The 15661-nt window shown below is 39.2% G+C and overlaps 1 protein-coding gene across 1 annotated transcript in view; it reads right to left on the bottom strand.

The window, feature by feature from the left end:
- MORC1 (MORC family CW-type zinc finger 1) overlaps positions 1-15661 on the bottom strand; it is a 96372-nt gene that overhangs the window by 40792 nt on the left and 39919 nt on the right. The window contains exons 12-17 of the mRNA XM_043538504.1: positions 15591-15655; positions 12202-12345; positions 11411-11565; positions 6666-6794; positions 3961-4066; positions 2297-2435 (exon numbers count right to left, since the gene is read on the bottom strand). Coding sequence (XP_043394439.1) covers positions 2297-2435; positions 3961-4066; positions 6666-6794; positions 11411-11565; positions 12202-12345; positions 15591-15655 — 738 coding nt within the window. The remainder of the gene's footprint in view (positions 1-2296; positions 2436-3960; positions 4067-6665; positions 6795-11410; positions 11566-12201; positions 12346-15590; positions 15656-15661) is intronic.

The following is a 15661-nucleotide window of genomic DNA, read 5'->3' as shown; positions in this document are numbered from 1 at the left end:
GCAAGTCCTCTTGTCCACCTTCCTGAAACCTAAGTGTAAGACTAAATGATTTATTTTGTTTGGAAAGGTCCTTAAGTTCAGCACATGCACAATGAATGCTGGCTCCTGTCTGCCTGCTGAGAGTCCCCAAAGATGCTACTCCCTCTGTAACAGCTCAGAGAAAGGAAAAAACACCACGGGACTCAATATTTACGCTGATTCTTACTAGCACTTACAATTTTTTCAAGAAAAATGACAGCATTAAGTTGTCACAACAAAATGTACGCACCTTTTTGTAAAACATGCAGGATGTATGCACAGCTAGAGCGATAGCCAATATGCATTCAGGTAGGGAACAGAATGTTTTACTGACCTGCTGGAGTTCTTTGAAAGTATTACCACCAAGATAAAGGCAAATTCAGTGGATGTACTTACACTTAGATTTTCAAAAGGCATTTGACAAGGGATAGCAATCAAAGATAAGGAAAGAAAAACAGGAGGTACAATACAGTGCTGGATCAAAAACGCTATCTGAAGAAGAGGAGAAAAAACACATAGCTGGAAGCTTTTCAATTTGGCAAGACACGAGTCAAGCTCCCCCTTACTCACCAGCCTCTGCAGGGTCAGTTCTAAGAACTGATGAAAGTCTGTCCACATACAAGAGACCCGTAGTTCACCGTAAGAGCACTGACATTTAGCATTTTACTGTAATTAGTGTTACCATAGTATAGCGAATACTTGTATTACTGCAATAACACTAGTTACATTCCAATGCTAAACCTCAGCATTTCCATGGCAGCCTGGGCATACCATCAATTAACTGGATAATTGTCCTGGAAACAAGTTCTCTAGGTTTGCAGAAGATACTAAAAATAAGAGCAAATTGTAACCAATCAAAGCTAATTATTGTGGAAAAATTATTGAAATCTCTTAGCATACAGCAGTGGTTTCAGAGGCAAGCAAGGTGTTAAATGGTGTTCTGTCCCTTTGCTACTACAAAGCAAGCAACAACATTGCCTATATATGAGACAGTTTTACTTCATCTTTGATCATTACAGGTAATCTTACATAGGATCTTTCTTGAAGAAGGTGTGGAAAAATTCAGTTTAGGAGTAGAAGACAGCAGGGAAAAAGGAGACTGGGCTGACCTAACTACAGGTGTGCTAAGTTATCAAAAGTAATGGTGGAAGATTTCTGAAATCTAATTGTGGAGTATGTTCTCACTGCATGGAATCACCTCAGCAGAATTAGGCAAACTTATGAATGAGTAACTAGGGACAAAAACTACAGCGATGATAATAAATGAATTTCAGAGGCATTTAGGATTTATTTCTAGAGTATAGGACTAAGATATAAGACTCGGTGCTCAAAAATACGGTGAGCAAGCTGAGAAATGGCTGTTAGTTTTCTGAATAGGGTTATTTTTCGGAAAAGTTATTGCTAACATCAAGAGTTTGCTTTCTGTCTTCAGAAACACCCAACTCAAAATGAGTTGTTCCCTTGGAGCCAGGCATTGGTGTTTGGCTGTATTCCCAAATGAAGGATTTGTCTGCATGCTGATTGTGACCAGCTCTGTTCAACAACTGATGTACGTAGTGTAAAACAAGCTAGTCACACTATGAAAATATTTTTGACCATACTCCACTGATTTCGCCTCCTACAGGAAACAAACAAGTCCCCAATATTTACTAGCACCCTAAAAAGGACAACAATGTTTATATATACTCCAATTTGAGAGGCTTATTTTTTAATCTGGAAATCAAGCTATTTATTCTCTTAGTACCCAGTAAATATTAAGTCTACCAAAAGGTACCAGTATTTCTGGAGTTTATGGACTGTGGATATTTAAATTTCCAGACAGAATTTGGTAATGAAGATTGCAGCAGCATCCTAATGTCTATTAGAAAATAAATGATAAAGCAAAACAAATTATGCAATTCTCACCTCTGAAGACAATATCAATTACATATCACTTTGCTTATCGACTAATAGAATTTAATTTCACTTCATGTGATGTATTTCAGAAAAAACAAAATTCAACTCACAATTTGATAGTTACTAAACCAAAGTTAATCAAATGGTTTTCACTTAATTAATAATTCCAACTATCACTGAAAAATACTGCCATGGAACATGTTCTATCTGAATCAGAGTTTTTACACATACTGCTTTTCTCCTTGTTCTTTCAAAAAACAAAAAACATAACACATCAAGAATGTTTAATTTTTAGATTCATATTGAGTTAGTTGGAACTTTCCCTAAGACAAACCCCAGACAGTTCAGAAGAAAACAGTATAAGCTTCAGGTAACAGCTCACCTGGGACTGCAAGTTTTCGAGCTTCCTTTGATGTCGCTGAATTGAATCTATGAGGAGTTTTTCTTTGTCATTTGGTGACAGTGATAGTCTGTTCAAAGTGCCCAAAGGTATGGAGGGTAAACGTTCTGGTCTATTACACCTACAATATGGTTTCAATCGATATAAGAGAAAAATGAGTGAAAATGAATACGTGCTCTGTCATCTTGTATTGTCTTGAATTCTCTTCAGCGGTTCAAAATACAGTACTGCCCTCCAAAGTGACTAAAAGAGGCATCATCTTACAGAATAGAATTGTTCTCTGAATATATGCCACATGATTTCTGTCAATTTCAGTGAAAAGATTAGCTTTACTCCTTTTAACTCTCGTTAGTTCTGGGGTGCAAACACCGATTAAAGGAAGAGACTGGTTTCTATTCCTTCTTGTGCACCAGAATTACTTATGACTCAGTCAGATATGCCTGTGCAATATGCTAATTGCTCAGGGGCCACCAAGGCCTGCTCTACACCCGTGGTTCTCAAGTAGGAGTCCGGGGCCTCCTGGGGGCAGAATTCAGGGGGGCTGCCAAGCAGGGCCAGTTTTAGACTTGCTGGGGCCCATGGCAGAAAGCTGAAGCCCCGCTGTGTGGGGCTGAAGCCCCAGAGTTCTAAGCCCTGCCACTTAGGGCTGAAGTCGAAGCCTGAGCAACTTAGTTTTCCGGGGACCCTGTGGCGTGGGGCCCCGGGAAATTGCTCTGCGTTTATGCTGGCCCTGGCTTTTATGTGCAGAAAAATAGTGTTGTGGCACTGGTGGGTCATGGAGTTTTTATAGCATGTTGGGCGGGTTCTCAAAGGAAAGGGTTGAGAACCCCTGCTCTAAACTACACAGCTAAGTCGACGTAAGCTGCCTTGCATCAAACCAGCTGTAGATGTGTCTTCACTTAAATCTGGCTCCCACCCATGTAAGTGCCGCATGTAATTAGACTGATGCAGTGTCAGTGTAGACACTGCATTACTTACATTGACTGTCACTGGCTTTCAGGGGTTGTCCCACAGTGCCCCACACTGATGACACAATCAGTGCAAGCGTTCCTGGTGAGGACGCACATTGCTGACCCAAGGAGCGAAGTGTGCACACACGCCCAAGTGATTTAATAACTGCGGTGGCTGTATGCCGACAAAAGTTAGGTCGACATAATTCTGTAGTGTAGACATGGCCTGGGAGCCCAGTTTCGCCCACAGAACCTTGATAGTGTGATAAAGATGGAACCAAGCTTGACTGTGTGGAGTGTGCCAGACAGACTCGGATTTAGATTAGATGCGAGTGACCCCAAAATGTCCCTTCTCCCAATGACTGAGTTCATCATTAAAGCAGGGATAGGTGTAAAGAAGGAGTGTGCCTTGAGTGGCAAGTGTCTGAATTAGCAGAGCTGATACACATACTACCTGCCACTTACTGCAGTTAACAAGGTTAGATACACCCCCATTATTCTGCCTGTGTTCTCTAATATAACAATCACAAAAGTAAAGTTTCACATGGTATTTGCTTTTGCAAATATTTCTATAGCATGTATGCTTTACTTTTTGCATTTGTTTTATTACTCTGGCTTCAAGGGAGATGCCTAATAAATGGTAATTCATTATTAATATGCTAATCAGTGATATAGTATTGCTAATCAAAAGCTTACTTGTTTTCCAGAGGGCCTGGGATCATTTCACAGGTCCAGATTCCACGGTGGTCTTTGTTTCCGATATCAGTGGATGATGACAGAACCCGCCATTTAAGGCAGATATCTAATTAAGTAGTTAGAAGAACATTACTACATCACAGCAAGTATAAAAACCCCTCACCCCCGCCCCATTTATTGTGCTAATGTGATTAATGGGATTCAACATGCAGCTTTGACAGTCTCATTTTCCCTCTGTCTACTAAAGGCTCTCTGAAGCTGTCAGAATTTTGACAGATTAAGAGAAATTCCAGCAAATGGCAGCCACAAAAAAAAAAAAAAAAAAAAAAGGCAACATGCAACACAAATGTTGCTTTTCCCTATTCCTCCAAAGTTCAGCTGCCCCAAGTTTCAGGACAGGCAGTGCACAGTCCTGAACGTCATGACCCATCAAAGATAGAAATGGGTGATTCTACCAACCCGAACCTCTATTAGAAAGTCAGGAACCAAGCTCACGTTTTATGGCACAATGTTTCTAACTCCACTAAAACAGAAGATACAGAGCCTTGAAATAACTTTCAGAGGCTTCTAAGATGCATTAGTTATAATTCCTCTCCTCTGAGGGCAACCCAGTTAGTTGGACTCGTGTTAGCAAAGGAATCACCATGTATAATTTCACATTTTACATACAGTTTGGCAGATACTCTGCTTACTACTGTAACTTTAGATCATTAGTGAACACTGTCCAACACTGTCATTTATTTTGGTGTTATTTCTACCCCGGGAACACTTGTTTTTGAACACTTTCCAAAAGGCAGCTCATCATACTGCAGTAGGCATTTGGAAAATATGAAGTGCTGCAATACCTGTTGGAGAAGACCTAATCTAATTTGGGTTTGAAAGCCTTATTATTAGGATTAAGTACTAAGAAAAGGTGAGGAGTATATTTTCTGAATAGTGGTAGTTATTGTGCCAACTATATTAGAGCAACTAAAGTTTCACTGATTTCTAGACCAGGATCAGCATTTTGAAATATTTACGGATCAGTTAACCAGTACAAATGCTTTCAAGATGTCACACTATATCTAACACTGACAAGTCATGAAATATTATATGTTAAATAAGTTACTGCTGTCTTGCTTGCCCCATCCCCCCTCTTACCTTGCCTCTCTCTTCGATTCTGACATGAATTTAGCAAGCAGATCTGACAAATTTGCTAAGTGCTTTGTGTGTCTAAGTAATAAACTCCAGACTGCTTTGAAATGCAGTGGGCTTCTCCCAAACGGTGGATTACAACTGTACTGAAATGGGACGGGGAGACAAGATTGATGTGATTTCCAACAAGCAGCATCCACTGACACGGCTGGAAATGAATACTGTATATAGTACTGGAAAGTTGAACTTTCCAGCTGTTCAGTGATCAATGGCAAGTGTTAGTGAGTCCTGATGATTCAAAGTATATCACAAGTTCCTCTGTGTGTGTGTGGGGGGGGGGGGGGGGGGGAGGAGGGGAGGGGGGATTTTTTGTTACTGAGCCAGGACTAAACAGCAAATCCTGGACTTCATACTGGTTCAAGTTTTTGTTACACTAGAATAGCTTCAGAATCTTAAATGTACAGAAGTACCCTAATGGGTAATTTAAAAACAATGTTTTCCATCCATGTTTTTTACTTGACATTAAAGTTTTAACTGGTGTTTCTGAAATAAATTTTAAATTTTTCTCATATGTTATAAATTCAAGAGCCAATTTAAATGTCATATTCTGTGCTCACAGTGTTATGACTAGCAGTTTCCTTTCTGGGAGCAGACAACTTAATGTAGGGAACACTTTATTTCTGTGACACTGATGTGGGAGAATTTACTTACTGGGCTTTTTCATGAAAAGGCCTTTTATTAAACTTCTGACTCAGAACTGCAGGAACAGGAGCTCAAAGCTACTTAGTAGGATAACAAAGCACTGTAATATTTAATTATACTGTGATCAATTGAAACGTGAGATCAATTTCATACTAGGATACTAGAGGCATAGAAAGCCATCTGTAAACTCAAATTTTGCCATAGGAAGTGGGAAGCTCAGAATATAATTCAAAAGTTAAAAAAAGCAAGGTCTGTCTACAAAGATAATGTTGGTAAAAAGCAAGGAACAAATTAAACTGAAAAAACCTCAAATCAAATTAAAACTGCCAAGGTTGAGGTTTGATCTTGTCCTGATGCAGAGCAATAAAGAACCCAACCTTGCATTGGAGACAGGTGCATTGCTGGGAAACACTGAAACAGCTTCACACAAAAACATGTTACGTAAGGACAATCTGTAAAAGGAGTTTGGCAAATTAATTTTAAACAATGGTTAACTAATCAATTAAAAGCCAAAGCTGTGCTCCACTTCTGCAGTCCTTTACCAATAATCTTTTCACTCTGCAGCATATCAAACCATTCAGTAGTTTGCTGGCAGCCTTTAAATAGGATGTGATGAAACATACAGAAAGTGGAACATGCACAGTTATAAAAAAAAGATGTGAATGAATTTTGTTAAGGGAGAGATGGAAAATGAAAAACAGGGGCTATAAGAGGATCTTCTGAAGAAAGAAGCACATGAAAGCATAGCAGTATAGTGTCAAATGCCGGGAAAAGCTGGGATTAAGGTGTTTCAATTTAAAGGCCTTTTTATTATCCTATTAAATCCTCTCCTTATTTCTCCTTTTATGTATTCAATTATATAAACTTACCACACTGAACCAGGGCAGGAATTTCCACTGCACGTCTTCTCTTATACTGAATTGCATCTGAGGGTTTCTCCAACCATTTGTCACTTAGGTATCCAAACTCATTCCAGAATGAAGTTACTCCTTTCTGACCTAAAGAAGTTTTTATATAATTTTCAGTGGCAGAAGAATGAGTTTAAATGTAAACTACAGAATTAGTTAAAGAATGTGCTTTGCTAATACTGGGGGACCAGTAGCTTTTAAGAGAAGTTGCAAGCAGGCATGAAGGTAGTACAAGATGTGGCCTGGAAACAGGACTGAGAGATGGGATCCTAAGCGTTCATGTGGGTTTGGAAGTGGACACTCCCATGGCCTTGGAATAAGCCACATCCCCTTCTGTGTCCCTATCAGTCAAATATTTACTTACATTATATGAGGGGTGGGGACGATTAGTCCATGTTTGTGAAGTACTTTGAAGATACATGCCACTATGTAAATATTACAGTTCCTATACAGAATGAGGTAGTAATACAGAGAGACCACTGGGTCACCTTTAAATGCCATTCTATCAGCTCAAATCCATTATAAGCTAAAGACTACTGTGAAATTCCAATTCACAAACATTTGAGAAAAAGACTAGGTATGTTTGTAGTTATCCAATGCATTGCAGTGATAAGCAGTACTTTTCAATCTTCAACTTTTTAACAGTGATCTGCTCCACAAAGGAAGCTCTGTCCTCACACATTAAGCTGGAAAAAAAAAAAAAAAACCCTGAAGACAAAAAAGAATCAACATTAACATATATTTGTGAAACACTCCCCTTTCACTAAAAGCTCCCAGTCACATGGGAAGTATTTTCTAATATATTTTCGTTAAACTATTGCAAGACCTCCGAGGCAGAACATATTCCGATCCTCAACTTAGACAGGACAATGAAGGCACAGAGGCCAAAGTTTTTTTAAAACATGGGTGCCTAAACTATTAGACTCCTAAATTTGTATTTAAGCCTTCCATGTACAATTGAAAAGAGTGCTTAAATGACTTTCAGGCAGTGTCACCATTTAAAGTTAATGGTATTTATGCTTATAAGTCACTTAGGTACTTCTGTAAATTCTACTTTGAAGGCCTAAAGACAGATTTAGGAGCTTAATTTAAGGCAAATTAATTTAAGGAAAATTTTGTCCCAAGTTTCAGTGACTTACTTCAGGTCACATGAAGTCAGTAGCAGACTAGAAACAGAATCCAGAAGTGTTCAATCACTGTTTTCTCATCCAAGACCTAGACCACAAGCCCAGAAAGGCAACAGTATATACTATGGGCACACCATCATAATCATCAAAAGAGGGAACTAATGCAAGCATGATGTGATAGTAGGGGGCAGGGCAGGGTTCAGCAGCTGTGGGGCTCACTTCTGCTTTATGTCTTATATTCCTAAAAGCTTAAACTCCAGGGCTTCAGCCAGCCACTGGCAGCAGTCAGGAAGGGATGTACCCCCTGCAGTATATTCTCTTTTGGTTTTTTATCTCCTTCCTCTGAGGTGTCAGGGATGGGCATGGCTGGAGATGGGCCATTGGATCGGGAGAGCCAAGGCTCTGAGAGGGCTCTTTCAGGTACTTGGCTAATTGGTTCTTGCTCACATGCTCAGGGTCTAACTGATCGCCATATGAGGGGGAAGGAATTTCCCCCCAGGTCAGATTTGCAGTAACCATGGGAGGGTTTTGCCTTCCTCTGCAGCATGTGGGTGGGGGTCACTTGACAGGATTATCTAGGAATATCACACAGGAGATCAGACTAGATGATCTTGTAGTCCTGGCCTAAACTCTATGACTCTACGTACAGACTCACTGGAAAGAACAATTATTTTGCTCATAAACACCTGGCAGAAAAGCTGTGTGAATTGCTGTAATTTTTTTATTTTGATCAGTTAGCTTGGTAAACTTATTCTGTCAGATACATTGTTCTTTGTGGACCTTGCTTATTACATTGAGGTTCATATGTTGTGCCCCTTATTCCCACATTTATTTCAATAAAACTAAGAGTGTAATTGAAAATTAGGCTCTAAAGGATTAAACTTTAAGAATTTATCTTATAAACAGCAAAAAATATTGGATCAAAGCCACCTGCTCATTTAAGCACATAAATACAGTCAACTGAGTTAATCAGTTTCAGTCTCTCATGGTAAACGCAGCATCCAAGAGCAGGGCAATAATTACTTGGTATTTCTTTCAAAACATTTCTAGCTCTAGGAAGTTGACAAAGCCACAACTTCACTTGGGTTCCATAGGCAGAGTGCTTGGAGCGGGAAGAATGGTTAAAGTCAATAAAAACATGTGCAGCTGAGTGCCGGCGAAAGTATGAAGGAAAGGTCACGGATTGCACCCCTCTGCCTTAAGTCAGTCTGCTATAAGTAAGGCCCCACTTGGGCCTTCTGATCTTCCAATTCTGCTTCAATTCATGCCTCCCTTAGTTTCCTTTTCCCTCAAACATCTCCATGGGCAGCTTCAGACATCTGGTACTGAGAGCTTTGCACTCTCTCTCTCCTCCTTCAAATACCTTCAGAGGCTGGGACTCTGCTTTATCTTATATTTGACAGAGCCCAACTGATAGAAACAAACATTATTCCATCACTTCCATCCTCTCCATATGCATTCACCAAATGTGACCCAGTGCTAACTTTCTAATATCAGCTTACTAAAAAAACCCCAAAACACGTTAGTGGTTTGCAAAACAAGCCACCTCTATCTTGTTCTCTGTAAGATTTTTCTCCTTCTCTGCTCCATGTCATTTATCCTGCTGCCATAACATGTCTTTTTATATGCCTGTATTCTCCATCAAGTGCCATGCACCCCTGTGTTATCCACCAATATTAAATAATAGTGACCCTGACCAATCGGATGGCTGATTTTCAGACCTGCACTCAAAGAAAGGACTCTATGCACAGACATCCTGAGGTGGATTGGTTGAGTACGTCAGAGAGACGCATTTGGAGCCAAGCTCTGAAAAGCCAAAGTTGCTCTAAAGTTAAAATGGGTAGTTTACTAACTTCTAAACAACTTCTCCTACATTAAAGCCTATTGGAAGCAGAGCATCAATATAGCTTATGGTGCACAATGATATGCAGCACTACAGGAAACCCTGCTCCCATCCATGCAAGCGTATAATTGTTCACTTCAACTAACTTCTCCTTCTCACTAGCCATCTTCAAAAGTAAGTAAGGAACTACATAAATATCCCTTTTAAGGTTTCAGGAGCAGTTGCTCATACACCGGAGTTTAAAAGCACTCCCATCACTTTTTTTCTAGGAAGAGAGAAAAGACCCTCTATTAACTGCCTGTGTAGATTTAAGTGTTTCTTGTGCTTTCTTTCATACAGAGCAATACTGGCAGATCGATCATGTATAAAGGAAGGACACTTGTCCAAGGCTGCACTGAGGCTACACTTGTCCCAAAGGAACCAGATATTTGGGGACCCAATGCTACTGGTACACATCTATTGGTTAACTGACATCCTTGCAACAGGCAGGGGCTTTTATAGATACGTACACTGGCCAAAAAGTACTTGCATACTTCAGGAGGAAGTATTTTACAGAACATGTCCACATCAACTGTTCTGTTTTAAATTTTTATATTACAACAAAGAAACAAAAAAGCACAAACCCCACAGTGACAGCCTAAATTTTGCATATGGGGACAGTGTGGGGTGGGGAACTGGGCTTGGAAATAAGTGTAGCCAGGTGAAACTGGACATCTTGAGCTACCAAACTTCTCTGCATTAGACAGAAATGCACATTATTTGTGAAGGGACGAAATCACGCTTAGATTTTTTTAAAAGACCATAATTTCATTCAAACTAGAGCACGATTATTCCAAGTACTACTATGGATCTGAATTAAACAAATAGTGATATTGCATCTTTTATTTATAAGACAAGAAAGCTACCCAAAATTATCTGTTTATTTTCAAAACCAAGATGTGATGCAGGAGCTCTGTGCATTTTTCACACTATAGAAGTTTTCTAGTGCACACTGAAATTAATGAATAATTATACAAAAAGCAGATTACAGCATTCGTTAAAACAACATTGCTTGAACTGGGACACAGCAAGGGTCACATCGAATTTGTAAATACATGTAGAATCAATTTATCTAAAAAATGAATAGATGTAACATTTGGTTGTACTTCCAATTCCTTACTAGATGAACCAAAATGCATGCCTGATTTCACTACTAATAAAATTTGCACCTGGTTTCCTTTGTCTTCATCCTGTGGCTACTGGGAAAGAGCAAATTCAGGTTGCATTTTAGGATTCCTCCAGCTGTACTTTTGACTCTTACAGCTGGACACCCATTTGGGTCCACACTTTGTCATCCTGGCTCTACACAAATTGAACTCAACTGGTTGACCAACATAGGCTCGCTACCAGATCCCAGGATTAGCATTTGAAAAGGTAGCATGCATGGTTATAGCACCTTCACCTCAACTCCATATCTAAGTACTTTACGTGCAACCTCTGCTCCTGTGTGTGCTCCCAGAGGCAGCAACAGTTGAATAGTGAGTAATCTCTTTGCCTCTATTTTCTGCACACAGCATGCCTCTAGGAATTGCAACTGGTACAGTGTCTGGTACACACTGACTCCCTCAGGTGGCTGTTCTTAAAAGCTACAATCGGATCCAACTTCCAATGATCTGATGTATTTGATGAATTAACAGTTTGACACAGATTTTTTAATAGCTATATAAAACAAGCCAGGCTAAACAATAAAGATTTACTTATTCCAATGTCCTTCCAGTACTGGATCAGATAATGCTCCATGGACGTCAGCAAGCGGTTATATTCTTTAACATTGACAAAGGCCTGCTTATTGTGTGTTGGCTCCAGGGCTTCTAAGGGCATATCCACCATTCCAACTGCACCACCGCTGAAACTGAAATAACATCACTTCAAAGCATTTTGATCCAAGTTCAAAGAATAAGTTCATCTGTTTAGTTTGCGCTGCCCTTGACTCACTTTAGAAACAGGTATTTCAAATTAAGGAATATTTTTCTAATAGAAAACAGACTAGTATCCTGTCTGATCACAGTCGTGCAGAATTATATTTAAGTTACTTCATTTCAAACGAGTACAGGAAATAAACCTCAAAAATATTACATTCTAAAATGTGAGAACATGTCAGAAGTGGCAGGACGGGGAAAGGAACAGACACCAGGATTTGAAGAATATAAAAAGAGAAATACTTACATGCAGGTAAAAGCTCAGAGAAACTGAGAACTCAAGAACTCCCAAGTTGCAATAAGAAATTCAACAATAGTGAGTTACTCTAAAAATTACTTTGAGAACTGCTCTATTCTTTACTTTATTCTTTCCTTAACGCATGTACATAACTCTCAAAAATATATAAATAATCCATGTTGTGCATATGCTTGAAAAGGAAATAACCTCTTTCAGGTGGGATCATGGATTTTAGACTCCTGCTAGTATTCAAAATACCTGCATTTTAAAACAAAGTTTTAAACCTGATCAACAAACAAACAAAACAAAATAAACAATAAAGAAAGCTTACCGAGACCCCTGTTTAAGATGTGGTCCCACTTTCTCATACATTCTGACCAAGCGACTGTTGTTATAGATGAACATTCCATCATGACTTCTGTTCTCGATGTTTATTCCAAACATTAAATAGAGCTTCTTTGGCCTCCTCAATTCTCTGAGCAGTGTAAAATCAACAAGCAGTTTTCTTTTATAAATTTCCTTCTAAAGTTTTTAAATTTAATTTAATTTTACTTACTGTTACCAGTTTAATAGCCACCGTTAATCTGGTTTAGGAGATACAGAGATTGGACAGTTCACTTTAGCCAGAAATATAAATGATAAAAATGTAATATCAACCACAAAAACATCCAAACTTTGAAAGGCTAACATGCTTTTTGGGTTTTCAAACTGATGGGACAGACGTCTGTATACTGGAAATGGATGAGAGGCAGATCACATTCACCCATTTTTGAAAACAGAAAATTCCTGCTTAAAATCAAACACAAACCAAGTAGCACTTTGGCAGCTTGACATTAATGAAGACAGCGTTAGCTGTTAGCCTCCAAATTAAGACTGAAAGCCATTGCTATGAAGATGTTCATGTTTATCACCATGAGAACAGCTAAAGACATTCTTTCATTGCATTTGTAGAGGGAAAAATGCCTTACTAAATTGGCACTTGTTTTCATTTCAAAAAGTTTCTGGTTTATGGATTTTTTTTTTAAACTAGGCATACTGTAACCATCATCCATTAGTAAGCAACAGAAGATTAGCCAGTTTTGTTCTCAGAGTTCACTTGTATCATTCCATACACTTCATGTTTCCTCCCATTCAATTACTGGAGAATGGAGGGTTAAAGCGCCCTTTGGCTTTGTAGAACTTTCTGCAAGGAGCTACCACAGTCAAAGAAACTAATCATGAACAAGGAGCTTCAACTAACATAAACCACATTCTGCGGGGGTAGGCCTGAGGAATGGAAAGTATTAAAACTGGTATGAGAACTCCAAGGTAAGCACCACCATGTAATCACTACTTGTATGCTGCATCTGCCAGTAACATTAGAAAATGTAACATTATCCAGTTAAAGGACTACACAAAGGTCATGTACTACAGATGACCTTCAGATTCCAGGAAGTGAGGATTTTACTTTCGGTAAATGACAGTCGTGGCCTTCCTTGAAGTGAGGCATCACAGAAGCAAGAATGTGTTCACTATTATCTAAAGAGGCAGCTCTACACAGGACTCCCCAATAGCTAAAGACTGGATATTTTTTCTGAAAGATATGCGCTAGTTCAAACGGAAATGATTTTGCAGAACTTCTATGGCCTGTCATAGAAGAGGTCAGACTGGATGATCAAAAAGGTCCTTTGTGGCCTTGGAACCTATGAACCTATAAACGTTTTGTTTCAGAGCTGCTATCCATTCCAAAATTCTTGGGTCATTCCCAGGAAGTCTTAAAATAACCCTGGGCATCACATCATTGTGATGCAGTGTTCAGAGGCGGTATTACCAAACTGAGGTTTAAAGCCATGAAGCAAAGAGGCAAATGTGATAGAATTACTTGTCCTGCAGGAAAAAAGCAAAGTAACCAAAGACATTTTCTGCTGCATTGACTGAAGTAGTGTGTTCTTTGCAATAGCTGCTCTCCCCTGAAACTCCATTAAAAGTTTCTGTTGACAGAGTGCACAGAGTAAAACTGTCTAGTTATACCTTGAAGGGTTTTGTGGGGAGCAAAGGAATGAAAAACCAGTGAAATAGGAATCTACCCACTGTTTGTTATTGTCCCTACACACCAGACAATCCATCTGCCAGAGATTACTCTTCTGAGCAAGGTTTGAACCCAATTTCACCACTTTATAGATTATATATGGACATATCCATGGGTCATTAGATAGTTGGTATGGATTGCCACACCCAAAAAGATTTTACCATCTCATATTAATTAGTCTCAGCCCACAAGTTGCTCTTGCAAAATCTGGGCATCTGATTAGCACTCCATTTGTTCTGCCCGTGCTAGGTAATAAGGACAGAGTCTAATAAGGAAAAAACAAAAGACAGGTAGGTGTAATCACATCATACTCTTCAAGCCGGAGTAAAAAGGGGGAAGATCTGCATCTTTGATAGTAGCTGGGTAAGAATAAAGAGGGCAAATAATTTCCCAAAAGCCAGGAGGGAAGACAATGAAGAAGGAAAACTTCCTCCTTTCTAGCAGTCAGGGTATGGGGAAATGGGTGAGATATCCACTTCACCTAATATCAATCCATTGTGTTAAGTAGCATTATAATGCAGCAACATGCTTATGTAAGTGGCTCCAAGACCAAACAAAACCCCAGTTAAGTGCAAGTATGTGTTTCTCAGATCTGGTAAAGAGGGGAATGCCTTCAGTTGACTGCCTGAATGTCTAACCTTATGGATATCAGCCTGAAGATGGACATTACTTTATATCGTTCAACCTGGGTAATATAGGCCTATAATCTCCAGCTTCTTTGGACACTGAAGTAAATCTCTGTTTCCTTCTGTTGTACTCCTGGTCTGACAAATTTGCCTGTATGTGGAGGAGGTGTCCTACATTCTGTTCAATTGCAATCTGCAAGTCATAAAAATAGAGACAAGAGCTACTGCATGCTCTAAAGAAGATTCTATGCTGTAGCCTTGTTGAGGAGGAGACTGAAAATGTCAACCTGTAGGATACAAAATAATCATTTCCTCATGGAAAAATTTTGGGCACCCTTTGGACCCATGGTGAAGAGGATCTGGTAAACAAAATATAATCCAGCCTCTGGGCTTCCCTCTGGCTGCCCAAAAGGACCCACACCGAGGGACTACAAATCTCACTTTTTCCCTGAAGAGCGGATATTTGATCTGAACTGCTGTTTGTGGATATTAACTAGAAAAGGAAGCAGTTGACTCTAATCTAGGCAACAGATAGGTGTTATAGGCTCAAGCACACCGTAAAATACTGTCAGGGTTTGACAGAAGCAGACACCTAAAAATACTTGTTTTTATGCAGGATCAATGGCCATAGGTCTCTAGCATGCTCCTATTCCTATTCTCCAACATCTCAACGTGAGAGAGCCAACATTTGAGCTTCTTCCAAATTTTTGTAGCCATATTATAAATATTAAACAATATTTGTTTCATCTGATTTATGGGAGGAAACATAACCCAAGTGTCTAAATAGATAAAAGGAATTTCATTCTAAAAGATTTGAACCAAAAAATTACAAGGATTAAAAAAATTTCCAGAAAAGGGGAAAGGATTGGAGCATCCAAAGTAGTTGAAAAGCACCTTGAAATGATGAACAGTTGCAACTTGAGAAAGCACTATTTAAGTATCAGACTCTGGATCAAATCACCATTTACAACATACAGTACACAACCACTTTTTCTGAAACACCGGTTAAATAGTCTCACATCTTGCCTTTGTTTCTCCTGCAGCTTCTCACGCTTTCTTTTTGCATTTTCTAGAGCATCCTGTAATGCAAGCTGAGC

Source organism: Chelonia mydas, chromosome 1 (assembly GCF_015237465.2).
Source record: "Chelonia mydas isolate rCheMyd1 chromosome 1, rCheMyd1.pri.v2, whole genome shotgun sequence".
In the NCBI taxonomy this organism is placed as follows: Eukaryota; Metazoa; Chordata; order Testudines; family Cheloniidae; genus Chelonia; species Chelonia mydas.
This window is presented reverse-complemented; position numbering and strand designations above follow the sequence as displayed.